This window comes from Humulus lupulus, chromosome 8 (genome assembly GCF_963169125.1).
Source record: "Humulus lupulus chromosome 8, drHumLupu1.1, whole genome shotgun sequence".
Taxonomy (NCBI): domain Eukaryota; kingdom Viridiplantae; phylum Streptophyta; class Magnoliopsida; order Rosales; family Cannabaceae; genus Humulus; species Humulus lupulus.
This window is the reverse complement of record NC_084800.1, coordinates 42,331,932-42,353,078: the sequence shown is the minus strand read 5'-3', so window position 1 is coordinate 42,353,078 and position 21,147 is coordinate 42,331,932. Positions and strand designations below refer to the sequence as shown.

Sequence of the window (21,147 nt, the reverse complement as noted above, 5' to 3'; positions counted from 1 at the left end):
AGTTGTTGAAGTTTTGAATCGGAACTATGTTGCTTTTTAATTCTTAATTCTTATTCTCTAATTTGTAGGATTTTTAGCAGGCTGAGAAAATAGAAATTAAGCAAAAACTTATTTCTTCATTTCTATATTAAATTGTTTGAACTTTTTTCTTAATTATGTGCTAAATAGTTAAATTTTATAATAATAATTTGTTTTATTTAGATGGGCAACTACGTGGCGGACAACAAACCACAAATACCAGAAAACGGCCACCCCTCCCAAATGAACACTACTCACCCATCATCATCTTCTGGCTAAGCTTTCCTTTCTCCCAAATGCACGCACTCGCCCCTACTTTTCAAAAACTACACAAATAATGGCTTGCACACAACTCTGCCACCAAATTCTCCGGCCAAACACTGCCTTATGTGTCAGTTCTCGACGACTTAGTACCTCCGGAGCCACTACCCTTTCATTCCCATCGTCCAAGAGAACTTTTAGCCTTGCCCACAACTCCAAATGGGCTGTAAGACTAAGCTTGGTGGAGCAGAGCCCACAAAAATCGACTGTGGTCGTCCAACGGTTGGTGGATTTCTTGTATGAGGATTTACCCCATCTCTTTGATGACCAGGGGATTGATCGGACGGCCTATGATGAAAGTGTCAAGTTCCGGGACCCAATTACTAAGCATGATTCCATAAGTGGGTACCTGTATAACATAGCCCTTTTGAAGAATCTCTTCAGGCCTGATTTTTTTTTGCACTGGGTCAAACAGGTTAGCATTGAATAATGCAATGTTGCTTTTCTTTTTAAATGGTGCAGTTGAGTAAGTAAGTGTAAGTGACCCTTTCTATTGGATTTGAATTGTACTTAAGAATGTTTGATATATTATGGACTTGGGCTTTGATTGTCTGGTTATTAACTGATTGAGTTAATATAGACAGGTCCATATGAAATAACAACAAGGTGGAGTATGGTTATGAAGTTCATTCTTTTACCATGGAAACCAGAGTTGGTTTTCACAGGAACCTCTGTTATGGGCATCAACCCTGAGACTGGAAAGTTTTGCAGCCACTTGGTAAGATCAGCTTTTATTTTCATAGCCAGGTATGGAATGGATAAGATTGGGACATTTTTTTTCCTTATTTTGTTTATGTCCTGGGTACTATTCTAACTAGTATGCAATTGACTTTTCCTTTACTTTGTAGGACTACTGGGATTCTATAAAAAACAATGATTATTTTTCTGTAGAAGGTTTGTGGGAGGTATTCAAGCAGGTACTCACTCCTTATTCAAATAACAAACACTGCATTATTAGTTCCTAATTTCAAGATTAATTAATAAAATAAAATCTAAACATTTAGTTTTTAATTATATTCAGCTTAGAATTTACAAGACTCCTGACCTGGGAACACCCAAGTATCAGATACTGAAGAAAACGGCAAACTATGAGGTATGTTTGCTTGTTCTGAATTGAACTAATAATAAAATCTATATCAGCTTATATTATCAGCATGACCTACTTTGAAGCAGCTCATGTGAATTTTAGTAAAGTAACGTGTATAGAATAGTCTGCCAATGGATAGTGAGACTGAAGGATAAGTCAACTACCTGTAATAATTAAGCTGTGGACATATTGAAATATATTTTCTTCTTATCGCCTACTTAGAATCTACTGAGTGTTAGGTTGATTTTTTACTGAATAGCAAAATATCAGAACTAAAATGACAAAAGTTGTGATGTGGGTGTGGCTTAACTAAGCCTATATATATATATATATATATATATATCCACAGAACAGAACCAAGTCTAGAGACTGTAAATTCATAAGAGAACACAGCTGGAACTTAGACAACATAAGCTAGAACTCCCTTCTTATTAATACCTTGGTGAAATCTTGTTGCTCGAGTGTCTGAAGCAGGTACTTAGCTCCCACTAGTGAGCATGTTGATAAAACCCCTCTTGAAGCTAGACCATCCTTAAACTTCTTTAAAAAATGAACTGGTAGCTAAGAATAGAAAATCAGAGAAACGAGTCTAAAAGAATTCAAAAGATTTCTAGCTCTATGGTGTAGGTCTAGAGAAAGAACCAAATGAATGCTCTGCACTGGAATAAAGGTGTAAGGATTTCTGAGCATGGAATGGCTCTGTTTCTAGGAAAATTGTTAGTCAGAGAATCCTGACTGAAAGAAAGAAATGGCTAAGAAGGCTAGAAGAAAATCAGTAAAATTTATTTTACTGATGTGAGAGAGGACGTCAAAACATCTAGACGAATGTCAAGACAAAGAAAGGTCCTTGCCCTTATTTGAATGAAAGAAGCACACCAAGTGAAACAAGTTTTGAGTAATGAAACAAAGAAAGATATCACTAGAAGGAGAAGGGGTCATTTTTCCAAAGCCACCTGGTTGACACAACACATTGTTGATGTTGTTACGACAAGAAGTAATGAAGGACCCCTTGTAAATAAAGATCATATCTTACAAAGAGTTTCGCTAGTATGATTTATATTGAGATGGACTCTTGAGTTAGTTGGGCATATTAAATAGTTATCTACTAAAAGTATAGAGGTTCAATCTATGCAATTATTTTTTCGTGATTTAACTCAATGTTTCACATGATTCTTGGATTGATTCCACAGGTGAGAAAGTATGAACCGTTTATAGTTGTGGAAGGAAGTGTAGACAAGCTCTCAGGCTCCACTGGATTTAACGATGTCACCGGGTTATTACTCATTGCAAACTCTCTTGTATCTTTTATTTTGCTTCTTTGAGTGATTCTGATAGTAACATGTCCCGTCTGCCTGGCAGGTACATTTTTGGAAAGAATTCCGCCATGGAAAAGATACCGATGACAACTCCTGTCTTCACTGAAGCTTTTGATTCTGAGTTATCCAATGTATCCATCCAAGTAGCTCTTCCACTTGACAAAGATATCAACAGGTTATTCTCTATAAATTTATGGATTTTAGCATACTAAACTGTTGTGTTATTCTAGATGAACTATCAATTTGAAGCATAGCAAATGCGCCTTAACAGTTTATTTTCAAACACTATTCCTTATGACCAATAAAGTAATAGATGCATATATCCATGACCAGTTTACCCGATCCAAATAAAGACACAATAAGCTTGAGAAAGGTTGAAGGAGGCATAGCAGCCGTGCTTAAGTTCAGTGGGAAGCCAACTGAGGATGTTGTTTCAGAAAAGGAGAAATTTCTGCGGTCGTGCCTCATCAAAGATGGTCTTAAACCAAGAGTAGGTTGTTTGCTGGCTCGTTACAATGATCCAGGAAGAACATGGAGTTTTATAATGGTATGTTTGGTTGTCCCTTGTTTACTTTTCTACTTCATTATCTTTTCCCCATGTCTAGAGATTTTCCAACTTTACTGCTAATAATAACCCCTGAACCTGAATCCAATTAGTAAAATACACTTTATTTTGAGACATAAGACATTTAGTTTGGTAGATTAGGATACTTCAACAGTGGAATCTTAGAGTTTCCATCTCACATTCAGATTGAAACTAAATTTTTTTACTAATCATGTGGCATTTTAAGTGAGATTTTTATTAAGAAAGCTAACTTAGAGCAACAATTGAGGAATTAACAATTTATAGAAATGTTTTAACTTATATTCTCTCGACTATATTCCCACTTAATTTATTACTGTCCAATATGCATCTTTTGTTAATTGCCCCTGTTTATCTTATAGATTTATTTTCTCTTTTTATTTTAATTTTCTATCCTTTAATCCAGACTGAATTGTTTTTGACGTAAGATTGACTTTAATACATAATAATTAGTATGTTGAGGTATGTAAACTCAAGCTTATCAAAATGTAAGAACTCATAAAGAATATTAATTTTGTGAAGAAAAAAATTTGTCATTCCACGGGAAAAACTGATACTGGCAAAATATGGTAGAAAAGTGTTAATTTTTGGAGAGTTTTATACATGAATTTAGGCAACAGACACAAATTTCATTAGTGTTATGATTATGGCTTATTGGAATCATTGCTTAGTGTAACCCTTTTTTCTCTACAGTTATTATAAATTACTATTAAGTTTTTGTTTTGGGGTGATTGACATTGCAGAGGAATGAAGTTCTAATATGGGTCGATGAGTTCACACTGGACTAGCTATAGTTGTGGATCTGATTCTGAAGAGGCAAAGTTGACTTGTTATACGAGATTTATTAGAAGATTTTTATTTTAATAATTTTAAAATGAGAATTCCTAAGATACACAAGGTTGACCAATACTACAAGTTGGTGTAATCCAATATCGAGTTACACGTATCTTAATTTAATAATTACATATCTTAATTTAATAATTATTATGGGTTATCTAACTAACTTAATACGCTAACCCATGTGTTGTTGTTGGACACCAAACTCTTTTAATATATAATTTTATGAAGTGCATGAGATACTCTCTCACTCACTAGGTGTCATCTTTTGAGTGGTTAAATTGAATAGTTTAATATTTTAAATTTTAATATACGTGACCCATTGTTTGCCTTTTCTTGAACATAGCAATAGAAATATTAGTTGAATGAGGTTATAATTCAATCGGGACAAGAAACAGCAGTTTTGATTGTATAAACGACGAACATGTGCATGTGATTATTGTGCTGTGTGCAACGAACGAGAGACAAGCATCAACAAACACTGCGCATTAGTAGTACTAGATTTCAACAAGAAACCTGATTCTATGGCTCCTTCTGGGGTTAGATAAGAGTTTGTTGTATTTTAATCTTTCTCAAATATTTAATTTTTTTCTATGGTCAAACTCAAAACCAATAATGAAGAATCACATCATCTACAAACCAAGACTTAAGGCCTGGGTCGCAGCCAAAAAAGAAAAAGAGAAACACAAATGGCAGGCACACAATTTGCTCACCTTAATTTCAGGCTAATCGCCGACGTACGCGTCAGTTTCTGGCGACGAAGCTCCGCTGCACATAATTACCGGGGATTCCTAGGTGACAGAAGTTTGGAATACAAAAGGGTAGCTCTCAACTCCTCCAAGTTGACCGTTGGATCATCAGTGAGGGCGCCAAAACCAACGGTCAACGTGGAGGGATTAGTGGATTTTTTGTACGAGGATCTGGGCCATCTATTCGATGATCAAGGGATTGATCGGAGCGCCTACGATGAACGCATAAGATTCGAGGAACCAATCACCAAGTTTGAATCTCTTAATGCGTATCTGTTTAACATAAGTCTCTTGAAGACCGTTTTCAGGCCTCAATTACAGTTGCACTTCGTTAAACAGGTCCAAGTGAACTGATAAATCGTTTGTATTTTTCATTTCGTTTAGCTAACGATAGACTCTCTTGAATATTTTTTTTTGGAAAATATAACAATAAGTAATACATATATATAGTGGAAATGGGATTGTAATTTGCCAAGGAAAATGGAAAAATAACATAACTAGCTATTCGACTGATTGAGTAGTGTTAATTATATTATATATATAGACGGGTCCTTTCGAAATAACTACAAGGTGGACTGTGGTTATGGAGTACATGATGTCACCGTGGAAGCCAGAAATGGTCATCACAGGAACCTCAACCATGGGGATAAACCCAGAGACTGGGAAGTTTTGTAGCCATGTGGTAAGATCTAATATTGGTCATATCAAAACCAAGAGAATGAAATTCAAAACCCATTTTGCAAGTAGTTAATAATTACCTTTAATTTGTAGGATAAGTGGGACTCAATAAGGGACAATAATTTTTTCTCTTTGGAAGGCCTTTGGCATATAATGAAGCAGGTACTGGCTTAATTCACACTAAATTATTAGAAGCCATTTAGTTATATGTTAAAACTATATGATAAGAGCTGATTTTCAATTTTTTATGCAGATGTCGACTTTCAAATCCAAGGACCTTGGAACACCCAAATATCAGATTTTGAAAAGAATGACAAATTATGAGGTCTTTATTATTATTATGATTAGGACGTAGAAATACATATGCCATATGATTATATAGGTACAAATGGGTGTTATTTTTTTGTGGTCCGGTTGGAAGTTATAACTAATGGTTAGAATAATGAAAGTTTGATAGTACGACGAAAAATGGTAAAACTCATAGATTTTATCTCAAAATTAATAAATAACAATAAAGTAATTTATAGTCTTACAAGTAGGTTGATATCCTCGTATATATTTTTGAGGGTGTGACATTCAAATATTTGCTTGGGTTAATTGCTTCCACAGGTGAGAAAGTATGACCCACTTGTAGCATTAAAAGGAACAGAGTAAGTATTTCCTCGAAACTGAATTTTGTTTGGGACAGTTTGGGAAAATGTGCATAGTATACAGATCCTTATATTGAAGGAACATAGAAGAAACTATTTAGAAAGGAAAAAAAAAATCGAAGAGCTGTTATGTTATGTATCATGAGTGATGAGCTTGTTCTCAACTTCACGAGTCCCTATTCTATATATGACTCTCTAATAGGCACATATTTTCTTATTACCAGTCTTCAAATGTAATAGATATACAACATGTTTTTACTTTTTATGATAGTTTGCCGGACACTCATCAATTTACAAAAGGTTTGAAAGAATCGAATGGGGGCATTGCCGCAGCTATAAAGTTCAGTGGAAAACCTAGCAAGAATATTGTTCAAGAGAAGGTGAAAACTCTGTTCTCGAATCTTGTCTCAGATGGCCTCAGACCAAAGACCGGGTGTTTACTTTCTCCTCCAAACGATTCAGGTCCTTGGAACTTTGCAATGGTATGTTGTAATACTTTTGTCAATTCTTTTCCAACCACGGTACTCACCCTACGTAATTGAGATTCAAATTCAATCTCCTTATAGAACAAAACTTCAACCAACTACTTTCTTATAAAATGTAACTCTACTGTGGTGGCTGAAGTACTAACTATGTCTTGTTTTGGGGGAATTGATTGCAATTGAAGGAGAATGAAGTGCTAATATGGCTGGAAGATTTTTCAATGGGCTAGCGTTGATCATTTTCCTTCCACAGCATAAAAGGTCAGAATTTGCATAGCCGAATTTCGGAAGATAACTTTGAGTGATGTTTCTTCGTATATACATCTTGTTATCATTAAAACTTGGTAGTATATAAATGGGACCTGTAATGGTGGTGCCGTGGTGGTGATAGGTTATAGTACAATGAATGATTGAATCAATAATAATCTTTGTTTTTTTATTTCTTCCTTAATTGAGTTATATATCTTGTTTGGTAAGTTTGCATGCCCCATAAATTAGTTATACATACTTTCCCCAAAAGAAGCAAAAAAAAAAAAACAGCTGGAATTCTTGATGGACATGTGTAAGTTTTGGCTGCCAATGAGCTGGAGCATTGAAGCTTCATGTTCTTTCAAATATGACCATCCAAGTCAAATAATGCTTCCTTTCCGGGTCATCAGGCCATTTGTAGGATTATTTTGACCACAATTATTGAATTATGGGATACAAACAAATGAAAAGAATTTTCTCAATGCTATCGATCTTTAATGGACAATTGTCTCTCTCTTTTTATTTTTTTCAATTTTGTTGGCCCGTTCTCATTTACAAATCACATTTTTTAAAAATTTAAGAGTAATTATAAGCCCTCCAACTTCTATTAAAATTTCTCTTTCAAATATTACATTTACATAAATAAAGTATTTCTCTTAACTTCTATTTTATTTTGTCGTTTAAATGATGATATAGCATAAAAAATAACATTTTTACTTTCTAAACTTTGATAAGGACAAAAAAAAAAAAATTCAAATTTCTATTTGTAAAGTTCTAAACGATTCTATCAATAAAGTAATTAGAAACGAATTTATTGGAGAAAATTAACAAGAAAGGTCTTGTTTATCTCAGACTTCATCAAAATAAAAAAATCAACATTGATTGGATGAGAATAAATGAAGAAATAATAAAAAAATATATTTTGTATTAATTTTTAGAAAACTAATTCAAACCTTAAAAAATAAAAATTTTAAATAATTCAAATGAATAATCCCCTTAACAGCCCGGCACATGTGTATGGAAGGATCTCTTTCCACGTCTGCAACTAGATTGTTCTCTTATCCTCAATCAAAAATTATATACAGTTAAAAGCAAAATAAAACAAATAAAAAAAATGATGCATAGTTTGTCTATACTAAAATTTAGAGATGGAATTCTCAATTCCCACTCATAAATTTTTATTTCAACTTCATAGTTCATAGTATTGACATTTCATATTTTGGACTTTTAAACAAATGACTTTTATTGTTTTAACTTCTTGTTTATATATTAATGAAAAAATAAAAACTTAATAGTTACGGAACTCTTGGAAATAAAATCTTATCGAACCTGTCAATATCAAGTATATGTAAATTAACAAAAATCAAGGACTACTCAAAAATATTAAATATCAACCAATATATATATTGAATAATCAATTTTTTTATGGAATATTGAATAATCAATTAATATACTGAAATTGCCATTGGTTAAAAAATATATATACTGAAAAAACAATGTTATATTATATGTCGTTATAATACTTTCTAGTTTTAGTTGAGATATTTTCGGAGAGATTATAGCCAACTAAAACTTGAAAACAAATGGATGGTTTTGTTTTAACGATAATATAATATATTTTTAGGGCAATTGGTGATTTTTATTTTTTGAAATCACATTTCAGATAGGACGTGAAATGTTGTTATTTTTATAAAAATGCATATTTATCAGTAACTAAAAATATATTTCGTCAAACACCTCTAATTGTTATGAATTACATTTTATGCATAAATATCTATATAGAGAGTTTTTGATGTTTAATTTTTTTTTTAAATAAATACAATTTTCTAGTCCATTACCAATTGTCCTAAAAATAATTATTGTTATGCATAAATATCTATATAGACATTAACTAAATTATTTCCTATATAATGTCTTAGGTTTAATCAAAACTTTTATAATTATGAAGGGTCTGTGAAATGAGTTGGCAAGCCATATAAATATAAAAGAGCAATGTTATTTTTTAAAGTAACAATGATGTTTATTATATATATAATTTGCCAGAATGTTGTTATAAAATCTTTATAAATAAAAAAGGTATATTTAACGTTTTTTCTGTTAACTTTAATAATAATAATCTATGTATATAACGTAATATATTTTTAAAATTAATTAAAATAAATATTTAATAATTATATTAATATAAACTCAAATAATGTTATAAAATATTATTATTATAATAATATATAATACATAATCTTAATTTTTATTAAAATTTTTATCATGTTATTTTTTTATTACTCAATTTAACCTATAGAAATCTATATTCATATTAAATAATAATAAATATTATAAATATGGATATTGACGGTAACAATACCAAAAAAAAAAAATTTAAGTTACACTTTTATACCCAAATTTTTTTTTTTTGCGGTAATAATACATAAATCTACAATTTTTGTACAACCGTTAGTACTCATCATTAACTGTCTGTTAAGTATCCACATGGCACATTTTTATTAGTCTACGTGACGGTGATAATTTACACTTTAATACCCAATTTTATTTAGCAGTAATACTTAAATCTACAATTTTTGTGCAATTGTTAGTACTCACCGTAACTGTCCGTTAAGTATCTCCGTGGTGCATATTGATTTTGGGATGATTTTAGACTAAATTGTTTAAATATTATAATTTGTAAATTTTAGTTTTATTAATTAGTTTTTAATAATCTTTTAGATTTTAAATAATATTTTAGTGTTTAAAGAATGGGAAATTTGCGGCAATAATACCTATGTAGTAGCATTTGTTGCACTTAAATGCTTATGTAAAAAATTTGGCGGCAATAATGCATACCATTACGAATTTGGTGCAGCCGTTGGTCCTTGAGCCGTTAAATGTATACAGGGGTACACGTGGCAATACCCGATTGGGTCAAATTAATTTTAATTTATTAAATATTTTAAAAACCCTTAAAAATTATTTTTAAATTTTAAATAATAAAGAATTCAATAAAATAATTGATTAAACATTCTAAAATTTAATATTTAACATCTAAGAATAATAAAAAAAAAATTAATGAATCTGTAGGTATGAATACGAACTCAAACCCAGAAAATTCCATCAAAATACAAAACCCAAACCCAGAAAATTTCATCAAAATACAAAATCCAAACCCAGAACAATACAGATTAGTGTCTTTACAAAGAAAATAAAAAATAAAAAAATGTTTAAATTAGATTTTTAACAATTAATTTTTTAATGGTCTTTAAAATATTTAATAAATTAAAATTAATTTGACTCAATCGGGTACTGCCACGTGTACCCATTTATACATTTAACGAGTCAAGGACCAACGGCTGCACCAAATTCATAACGGTAGGCATTATTGCTGCCAAATTTTTTACATAAGCATTTAAGTGCAACAAATCCTACTACATATGTATTATTGCCGCAAATTTCCCTTAAAGAATTTATGGATATTAGCGGCGATAATACTCAAATCGTTTCAAAAGTTGCACTTTAATACATAAATTTACGAGTATAAAAATATGTCACTTGGATATTGTTATCCCCATTTCCTACCTTGGGCCCGAGACGATGGTCCAGGCCCACTAACTGGGCAATCGGTGTTGGGCCCAGCACAGGCCCGTTTGGCAGGGAGTGACCGACGTCGACGGCCCAAGTGTGGGTCCAGACCCGGACGGTGTCCAGGAAGAGTGATCCGGGACGATCATCCGGGAGACGTGCAGCTGTTTGGGGTTACGGTCGAGATGTATGCAAACGATCTCGGAGCCTGGTAAACGATCCGGGCTCTATGTAGATGATCCGGGCTTGCGGTAAACGAAGAGGGACAGAGGTAAACGAACCCGGATCAAGTCCTCAGGGTTGGCAGGATAAAGCATCTGTGACCCTGACTCCACCCCATGACGCGTGGGAGTTGTCCCCACGTTTCACCTGCGGAAAAGGCCACCTCGGGATTGCACGCCGCTTGTTCAGACATGTGCTGCCACTACCTTGGATAATCTTGTCCCCTGAATCTGCCTTGTAACTGATAATGCCCAAACCAAAAGCCCCATTTTGTCGGGTGACAGATAGGGCTTGGGCTGCCCCAATAGGCTCTGATCATTGTTTGTCTTTTATGTTTGTATCCTTTGTATTGGGCTTCCGATAGAGAAGCCAGTGGTATTTATATCTTTGCTGGGCCCGGGTCAACCCGACCCAAGCCTAGTGCTCTTGTGAGCCTATAAATACAGGTGACAGAACACTGGAGAAGGAATCTCTTCTCGGCTTGTATACAGTTACTCTGCTAAAAAAGAGAGAGAAACTTCATTGTTATAGACTTTCCAAGCTCTAATACAACTGTCTCGTCGACTAAGGCTCATTAACGCTCCAACCACGTAAAAATCTTGGTTATATCTCCTAAATCCCTTATCATTAATCTCGCTTAATTTTTATTAATATAGTTTCCGAAAATCTCGGTAAACATTTTGGTGCTTTCATTGAGAGCCTGAGAAAGCTAGTTCTAACATCAAACCTCTACAACAATGGTGAATACAAGACACACCACTTTCGACCCTACTAACCCAGAGCAGGGAAATGGAGAGCCACTGCCCTCCCAGGCCCTTCCTCAAAGTCCACCTGAGAATGCTCCTCATCAGACGAAGGTGGAACAGAGTATGAGGAAGACTATTACGAAGAAGAGGAGGGGAATGAGGGGGAATACCACGACGAAGCTGCGGATCCCGAGATCCCAGGAGCGAACCCCAACCAGGAGGATCTGGAGGTGACTAGACTAAGGCAGCAAGTCCTGGACCAGGAGGCCAAGATTGCTGAGCAGGCAGAGGCATCTCGGCGGATGCAGGAGTCCCTCCAAGCCCTGCAGGCATTCATATCCGCGCAGGGTCCGGCGACCAATCTCCTAGCTGGTCCCCTCCGGGAGCGCAACAGCCCGCTCCGCAGGCTAGAACTGGAGCCCCCGAAGAATTGAGGTCGGCCCCTCCCCCGGAGCAATTTCCTGAGCCAGTCCCAGGAAACCCGGACAGGGAGAAAAAAAGGTCTGGGGAAAGATCCGAGAGAAAAATACCCCCGTCCCGAAAGCTGGGACCCGTTCCCGGCCGCTCCCTAGGAAAGAGAGGGTGCACCCCGTCCCAGGACAGGGCCGCCCGACCAATCCGCAAGGGACGTGTTTGTTTTTATTGATCAAATCAGAGATTATGCGCAGCGGAACAACAATCAAATTGTAAGATTAATCCCATAAGATTTCTAGATCTACTTCTTCACACTCATATATGTATTGAATCAAGGACAAGAATAGAAACATTACCTCAGGTCCTTCCTTGCTGCTATCTTTTCGTATGGCTGAATCCTTGAGATCTCACACCAAGATCTTCCAAAATGTTCTCAGTCACCCAAAGAACGAGTGTGGGCTCGCTATACAAAAATAGGCAATAACTATTTATCAAATATTCTCAACACATGAGATCTGATAAAGTTTGGACCTAGGTTTTGTGAAGAACAATGACCTTTGATTTTGTCACTGATCTTTTTCTCTGAGAGAATCCTAGATATTTTTCTATCCCTGAAAACTTACGTTCTGTGAAAACTGATATCCAATATTTAATAATATCAAATATATTAAAATATTTGTTATTTTAAACAAATTCAAAATAACTGATCAGTTATCAGATTTTTGTTTAAATAATAATATTTAAATCAAATCAAAATATCTCATTATTTATTTAATATTTAAATAACTAAAATTGTGGAATCAAGAGACCAAGTCTATCTCTTATGCATGTGCACTGTGCCACACGTGTACCACATGCATGTGCATGCATGTGATTTTTCCCAATTTTTATTATTATTTAAATACCAAAAAACCCAAAAATAAATTAATTCAAAATTAATTATATTTTTGTTAAATCAAATAATTAATTAATTACACATAATTAAAGAATAATTATGTTTGATACATAGAAAAATATTTTACTTATCACATAAGTCCTTTTTGCCCATTTTTGTATTTGCCTTTGACAGTGATTGTTTGAGCCATTCCGGGGACCATGGACCTATAACATTAAGCTCCAATAAATTGAAACTAAATAATTAAACTCTTTAATTATAATAGTTAATTTATTAATTCTGATATTACTCCACTATAAATTCAGAATTGCACTCTTTATGTTATAGATATACTTTTACAGAAATCTTTTTCTTAAGTCGTCCATTGATATAACCATCTTTCAATAGTTCAACCCTCTAATTAATTAGTTCATAAATTAGAATGGAAGAATTACCATTTAACCTTTCTAATTTATTTCTTATTCCTTAAGTACCATTAATTCACTAGTGAATAATTAATCTATAATCTAATTATAGATTTGAGCTCAAAATCATTCAGTTCCAGAATTAACCCTTAAGGGAACTAATATACGATCCGTTAGGAAAGATTAGATTCCTTATTGTTGATACATGTTCCCAGCCATCCATGATATTAAATCTCCAAAACAAAAGTCATTAGCCTCATTCTTTGAAGAGACCTTAATGAGTGAATCAAAAGATTTAATAAACATGAACAAGAGTTCATGCACACTCAGGATTCAGGTTGATCTATAAATGATCATCAGTTATGATATGAATTACAAGTCTTTATTGTTAAATGGTTTTTGGATAAAGACTTTAATTCACATCGGTCATTGTCATATATAATCATATTATATAAAGCACCTTTACCGAGATGTCTTACCACATCAATAATCCGAATCTAGATTATTTGTATCATAATGATACTCAGTAAACCGTACTTACAACTTCAATTAAAGAATTCCATAACTTTAATTTGTTGTTGTTGACTACTTTTATTCATTCATGTGATCTTAATTTTCTCGTACTAATACAAGATCACATCCTCAATAATGAATATGGAATTTTTCTGATATTTACAAAATTATTCAAACAATAATTTAACAATCTAAATATAACAATAATAATAAACCCATCGTATTTATTTATTCACAGAAAAAACAAATGTCTTTACATGCTTTTAGGACACACTCCTAACAATCTCCCACTTGTACTTAAAGCAAGTGAGGCATTTCTCTCAATCCCATATTACGTACATGACCCTCGAATTTCTTTGCTTGAAGCGTCTTCGTAAATGGGTCTGCGAGGATGTGTTCTGATATGACTTTCAGAATGGTCACATCTCCTCTATGTATGATTTCTCTGATTAAGTGGTATTTGCGCTCTATATGCTTTCCCCTCTTGTGGCTTCTTGGTTCTTTAGAATTGGCCACTGCTCCACTGTTGTCACAGTAAAGAACAAGTGGTTTCTCCACTTCTGGAACTACTTCCAAATCTGTGTAGAACTTTTTCAGCCAAACTGCTTCCTTAGCTGCTTCACAAGCTGCTATGTATTCAGCTTCCATGGTTGAATCAGCTATACTGGATTGCTTAATGCTTCTCCAGACAACTGCTCCACCACCAAGAGTGAATATTGACCCAGAAGTAGATTTTCTACTATCCTTGTCAGATTGAAAATCTGAGTCAGTGTATCCAGTAGGTTCGAGGTCACTACCCGAATATAATAGCATATAGTCTCTCGTTCTCCTGAGATACTTGAGAATATGTTTCACCGCAATCCAGTATTCCAAACCTGGATTTGATTGATAACGACTGACAATTCCTACTGCATAACATATGTCAGGTCTAGTACATAACATTGCATACATTAGGCTCCCTACAGCTGATGCATAGGGATACTTTCTCATGTCCTCTTGCTCTTGTAGTGTCTTTGGACACTGATCTTTGCAAAGAGAAATTCCATGTCTGGTTGGTAATTAACCCTTTTTGGAATTCTCCATAGAGAATCTTTCAAGCACTTTATCTATATAATTTGCTTGTGAAAGTGCTATGAGCTTGTTCTTTCTATCTCTTAGAATTTTAATGCCTAGAACATAGCCCGCTTCTCCCAAATCTTTCATTTGGAATTTGTCAGCCAACCATTTCTTTACATTTGATAATGTCTCTACATCATTCCCAATGAGTAGGATATCATCAACGTAAAGAACTAAGAAAACCACAATTTTTCCTTTGATGTATTTATAAACACATGCTTCGTCAACATTTTGTTCGAAACCATATGTTTTAATAGTTTCATCAAATGTTAAGTTCCAAGATCTTGATGCTTGTTTCAATCCATATATGGATTTCAACAATTTGCATACCTTTTTATCTTGATCCTTCTTTATGAACCCTTCTGGTTGTTCCATATAAATGGTTTCATTAAGGTGGCCATTCAGAAAAGCTGTCTTGACGTCCATTTGCCATATCTCATAATTATAAATGGCAGCTATGGATAAGAGTATGCGAATGGACTTAAGCATAGCCACAGGAGAAAATGTTTCTTCATAATCCACACCCTCTCTTTGTGTGTAGCCTTTGGCCACAAGCCTTGCTTTATAGGTTTCTACCTTTCCATCTGCACCCCTTTTCTTCTTGTAGATCCATTTGCATCCAATGGCATTAACATTGTCAGGCAGATCTACAAGTTCCCAGACTGAATTGGAATACATTGATTCCATTTCTTGACTCATGGCTTCTTGCCACTTATCAACATCAGGGTTTTCCATTGCTTCTTTGAAAAAGGTCATGGGCCGTTTGGTCTGCAAGCACGAAGGAGCGGATACCGACTCCGATGAAGAGGACAAAGAGCCATGTGCGAGGCACATCCTGGACGTTGTGCTCCCCAAGGGGTTCAAGATGCCGAGCCTCACTGCCTATACCAGGAGCACCAACCCCAGGGATCATCTGTCCCGATACAACCGGCTTATGATCGTGGCCCACGTTAGTGATGACAACAAGTGCCTCTGTTTTTTTATCACCCTAGGCGGTCCCGCTGAGGAATGGTGGAAAAGACTTAAGCCCGAATCCATCCAATCCTAGTCAGAGCTACAGTCAGCGTTTCGCAAACAGTTCGTGGCCGCCATGAGGATGGACATGCAAATCAGTGCCCTCGCCAACCTTAAACAGCTCCCTGCAGAGACACTGAGGGCCTACATCCAACGTTTTACCAAAGAGGCCTCCAAAACTAAGGTGGACGATGGGCAGCGCCTGGTGGCATTACAATCCGGGATCCGGGCTGGGTCCCCCTCTAGGATGACATGTAGCGTAGCAAGGCGACTACTTTAGAAGAATTCATAAGGAGGGCCCAGGGTTTTATCAACTGGGAGGAGGCTCAGATCCAGGCGTTCGGGTGGCCTCTGGCGCCTCAGCCCAGTACCCACGCATTCCAGGGGTACGGGGTGCAATTCCCAGCGCAGCCCTACGTCACTCCCCCGATTGTCCCAAGTTCCGCGGTTACGCCCGGGGTTACAGGTCCTGCCTCTTCAGGGTATGCCCCAGTCCAGTCTGCCCCCTTTTCCGGATATGGAGCCGCGCCAGCGGGTCACAGCGCTGCCTTTGTCGGGGCCCAGCAGTCGCAGGCGGGGGGAATGGAGGCGAGTGTAAACCCCTCCCAAGGGAAGAGATCTGGCAAAGGACAAAATCGGTCTGAGCTGGCTAAAAAAGGCAAAAGGGGCTGCGAGCCCCAATATTCAGAATACACCAATCTGGTGGACACCAGGGAGAACATCTTCCTGGCCACAGAAAGGGCTGTTCACTACCGGAAGCCTGCCCCCATGTTCAAAGGAGGGGGGAATCCGAGAGATACCAACAAACGGTGCGCTTACCACAAGGACGTGGGCCACGCGACTGAAGAGTGCCGGCAACTCAAGGATGAGATTGAGAATCTGATCAAGCTGGGGCATCTCCACCAGTGGGTCAGGATGCCCGTGGGAGTCCTGGGCCCGTCAGCAGGTCCCAGACAACCCGCGGTCCCGGGTGCCCCCATAGCATATCCGCCTCAGGGAGGATATGCACAGGGCCCCACGGCGCAAAACCCCCAGGGGGTCCCCGTCGCGCAAACACCTGGCTCCGAAATGCCTTATCCATCCGAGACGGCACCCCCTCGCGTGGACAGTCATGTGGCCACCATTTCGGACGGGCCTCACCTAGGAGGGCCATCCAGGAATGATCAGAAGCACTACCTGAGCGAGCTCGACCACAATCAGGAGGTATGCTCTCTGGTCCAGGCCCCGGCTCAGCGCCCGAAACTGATGAACCTCCCTATCACCTTCACGGAAGACGACGCCCGCAACGTCCATGACCCGCTGGTCATTGACGCCCAAATCGCCACCAAGCTGGTGTCCCGGGTGCTGGTGGACGACGGAAGCTCCGTCAACATCTTGTTCAAACCCGATTTTGCCGCGATTGGCCTGACCGAAGCAGATCTGGTATCGTGTCCAACCCAGATCTACGGCTTCAACGGAGACGCGTTGCTCCCCATGGGAAAGATCCAGTTGCCCGTAACATTGGGGAGCGAGTTGCAGCACTCGTTCAAGTTTTGCACATTCGTAGTGGTGGATTGCCCCACTACTTACAATGTCATTTTTGGCCAGCCCGCACTTGTCGAGTTCGAGGCGATCACCTCCATCTGTCATCTTTGCATGAAGTTCCCTTGCAACAACGGAGGGGTGGGGGACAGTCCGGGGAGATCAGAAGAGCGCCCGGAAGTGCTACCATGTGTCTGCCCGACCAATATACATGGTCCAGGAGGAACCCTTCGAGGAAGTCATCGGCCCGGTTCCTCCTCCCCCCGTCGGAAGAGTGATCAAGGAAGAAGATGAGCTGGACCCGAGGATAGGAGACGATCGCATCCTGGAGCCCATGGACGAGATTGAGGAGGTGTGCATTAGTGACACCGACCCGACCAGGGTAATTCAAGTCGGGAAAAATCTGCCGGCAGAGGTCCGAGCCGCCATAATCGCCCAAGTTAAGGAGAACTAGGATATTCTAGCCTGGTCTCACTCAAATATGATGGGGATCGACTGCAACATCATCTGCCATGCGTTGAACATCGACCCAAACGCGACCCCGGTCCGTAAAAAATGGAGGCCCTTGGGAACGGAGAGGGCTGAGGCCCTCAAGCTGGAGGTCGAGAAGCTGTCATCAATCAACTTCATTCGCGAGACTGTGTACCCCATGTGGCTGGCCAACCTCGTTCTGGTGCCGAAGCCGAACGGGATGTGGAGGACGTGCATCGATTTCACGGATCTCAACAAGGCTTGCCCGAAGGATTGCTTCCCACTTCCCCGGATCGACCAGATGGTGGATGCGACATCTGGGTATGAGATCTTAAGCTTCATGGATGCTTACTCCGGCTACAATCAGATTTCCATGCATATAGCAGACCAGGAGCATACAAGCTTCCAAACCGACGAAGGAATATACTGCTACATTGTCACGCCCTTCGAGCTGAAGAACGCTACGGCAACCTATCAGAGGCTCGTTAACCAAATGTTCCGGGCCCAGCTGGGGCGAAACATGGAAGTCTACATCGACGATATGCTGGTCAAGTCCAAGACATCCGGGAAACATTCGGACAACCTGGCCGAGGCCTTCGCGGTCATTCGGAAATATGGGATGAAGTTGAATCCCAAGAAATGTACTTTCGGCGTGGCCTCCGAGAAGTTCCTGGGGTTCATAGTGAGCTTCCGGGGAATAGAAGCCAATCCGGATAAGATTAAGGCACTGATTGATATGCCCTCTCCCCGGAAGCATAAAGACGTGTAAAGTCTGACCGGGCGGATAGCCGCCCTGAGCCGTTTCGTCTCTAAGGCCACGGACAAGTGCATCCCGTTCTTCAATGTTCTTCGGGGAAGCCAACGTTTCGAGTGGTCAGTCGAATGCGAAGAATCTTTTCAAAAGCTGAAAGAGCACCTGGCCCGAGCGCATCCTGGCAAAACCGGTGGACGGAGAGCCTCTATACCTCGATCTGGCAGTGACCGAGCACGCGATCAGCGCCGCATTAGTACGGGAGGAGGAAAAGACCCAGCTCCCGATATATTACGTGAGTAAAATATTATTGGGGGCTGAGTCTCGATATCCGCTAATCGAAAAACTGACTTTTTGCATGCTGATGGCGTCCCGAAAACTTCGGCCGTACTTCCAGGCCCACGCCATAAAATTCCTGACCAACCACCCCTTGCGGCAAGTGTTGCAGAAGCCCGAGTCATTAGGAAGACTTCTAAAGTGGGCCATGGAGCTAAGTCAGTTCAATATAGCCTACATTCCTAGGGTCTCCATCAAGGGGCAAGCCCTAGCCGACTTCATCGTGGAGTGCTCTGGGATCACCCAGGAGGACGATCCCGCGGCCCCCGCGGCGCCCGTATGGAATGTGTTCGTGGACGGGGCCTTGAATGAGAACGGGGTCAAGGCAGGGGTCATCCAGTTCAAGGCATCGAACAACAAAGCCGAGCACGAGGCCATGCTGGCCGAGTTGCGTCTGGCCCGGGAAGTAGGGGCCATGAACCTGGAGATCTACAGTGATTCCCAGCTAGTTGTCAGGAAAGTCTCGGGGGAATATCAAACCAAAGGGGAGATAATGGCGACTTATGTGACTCAGATGAGAGAGATGCTGCAGGCGTTCAAGAAGCACTCCATCTGCCAGATCCCAAGAGAGCAAAATGTGTTCGCGGTCACGCTAGCAAAGCTAGCCACCGATGTCGAAGTAGAGCTGTCTGGGCTGGTCCCCATTAACCATCTCCCCATCCCAAGCATTCGAGTCTCCGTGATCAACGCCATTGACCACTCCACATCTTGGATGGGACCCCTTATCCACTATCTGACTATCGGCGAGGTGCCAGCAGACAGGGGCGCAGCCAGGAAGCTCCAATACCAGGTCCACAGATATGTCATGATGGACGGAATACTCTATCGCCGGGGGTTATCCATGCCTTACCTCAGGTGCGTGTCCAGGACAAAACTGAGCGCCATCATGCACGAAGTGCACGAAGGCTTCTGCGGAGACCATACAGCTGGACTCAGTCTATCCAAAAAGATCCTGCACCAAGGATATTTCTGGCCAACCATGAGGAAAGATTGTATTGACTACGTCCGCAAGTGCGAGCAATGCCAAAGGTACGCAAAGGTCCTGCGAGCCCCGTCAATAGACATAGCCTTGATGACTAGCCCCTGGCCTTTCGCGGTGTGGGGGATCGATCTGGTAGGGTTGCTCTCGACCGGTAAAGGAGGAGTGAAGTACGCCATCTTCGAAGAAGGCCCTGGATTTCGTCATCAGCAATATAGTGAGTCGGTACGGCCTCCCCTACAAGATTGTATCCGATAATGGGAAGCAGTTCGACAGCATCCACTTTACAGATTTTTGTGAAAGGCATGGTATCGTCAAAAGCTTCTCCGCGGTCGCCAGGCCCCAAGAAAACGGGCAGGCAGAAGCCGTCAACAAAATCTTGAAAGGGACGTTGAAGAAAAAACTCCAAGCTTGCAAGAGCAAGTGGCCCGAAGAGTTGCCCCGCGTATTATGGGCTTACCGGACCACCGAGAGGACATACACCGGGCACACTCCTTACTCCATGGTCTATGGATGCGAAGCCATCATCCCCGTCGAAACGACTATCCCGTCTCACGGAAGAAACACGTATGTTCTCGCCCAAAACCATAATTTACTCCAGGAATCACTAGATCTCATCGAGGAGATCCGGGAGGAGTCACAAGTGCAGCTGAAGATGTACCAGGGCAAGATCGCTTGGCATTTCAACTCAAAAGTAAAAATCCGAAGGTTCGAAACCGGCGACCTAGTCCTGCGAAGAGTCATCCCTGCTACCCAAGATCCGGGAGTAGGGGTTCTGGGCCCGAATTGGGAAGGGTCGTACGAGATCCAACATGAAGTGTGCCCTGGGACATACCGTTTAAAGCAGCTCGATGGCACGGAAGTCCCAAGGGCCTGGAACGCGGAACATCTCCGTAAATACTATCAGTAGTCAGGAGAACATGTTCCATTTTTGTATTTTCGTTGTAAATAATGTACGCCTCAGGGCGATTCCTTGAATAATAAAAATGGCATGTGCAAAACTCCATAAAGAAATGTTATCAGACAATGAAAATTCTGCTCAAGTGACCCCAGACCAGTCTCAGCTCACTTGTGGGGGGTATCCCCGGTATGAAAAAATACCAGGCAGGGCGCAAGGCTCAGGCCTGGTCCCGACCCAGACCAACAAGGTTCGGGGGGTACAAACCCCGTAGAACCAAGCCTCAGGCTGGTCCCGCCCCGGACGAACGATGTCCGGGGGTATAAATTA

The 21,147-nt window shown here is 39.5% G+C and overlaps 2 protein-coding genes across 2 annotated transcripts; both read left to right on the top strand.

The window, feature by feature from the left end:
* Positions 1 to 209: 209 nt before the first annotated feature.
* Positions 210 to 4,309, top strand: LOC133796969 (uncharacterized). The gene is made up of 8 exons (XM_062234689.1): positions 210 to 754; positions 920 to 1,057; positions 1,188 to 1,256; positions 1,361 to 1,432; positions 2,617 to 2,699; positions 2,786 to 2,917; positions 3,076 to 3,289; positions 4,069 to 4,309. The coding sequence occupies exons 1-8, from the start codon at positions 356 to 358 to the stop codon at positions 4,111 to 4,113; spliced, it is 1,152 nt and encodes a 383-aa protein (XP_062090673.1). The 5' UTR covers positions 210 to 355; the 3' UTR covers positions 4,114 to 4,309.
* Positions 4,310 to 4,433: 124 nt separating this feature from the next.
* Positions 4,434 to 7,160, top strand: LOC133796970 (uncharacterized). The gene is made up of 7 exons (XM_062234690.1): positions 4,434 to 5,250; positions 5,456 to 5,593; positions 5,683 to 5,751; positions 5,843 to 5,914; positions 6,199 to 6,239; positions 6,511 to 6,721; positions 6,907 to 7,160. The coding sequence occupies exons 1-7, from the start codon at positions 4,852 to 4,854 to the stop codon at positions 6,949 to 6,951; spliced, it is 975 nt and encodes a 324-aa protein (XP_062090674.1). The 5' UTR covers positions 4,434 to 4,851; the 3' UTR covers positions 6,952 to 7,160.
* Positions 7,161 to 21,147: the final 13,987 nt, after the last annotated feature.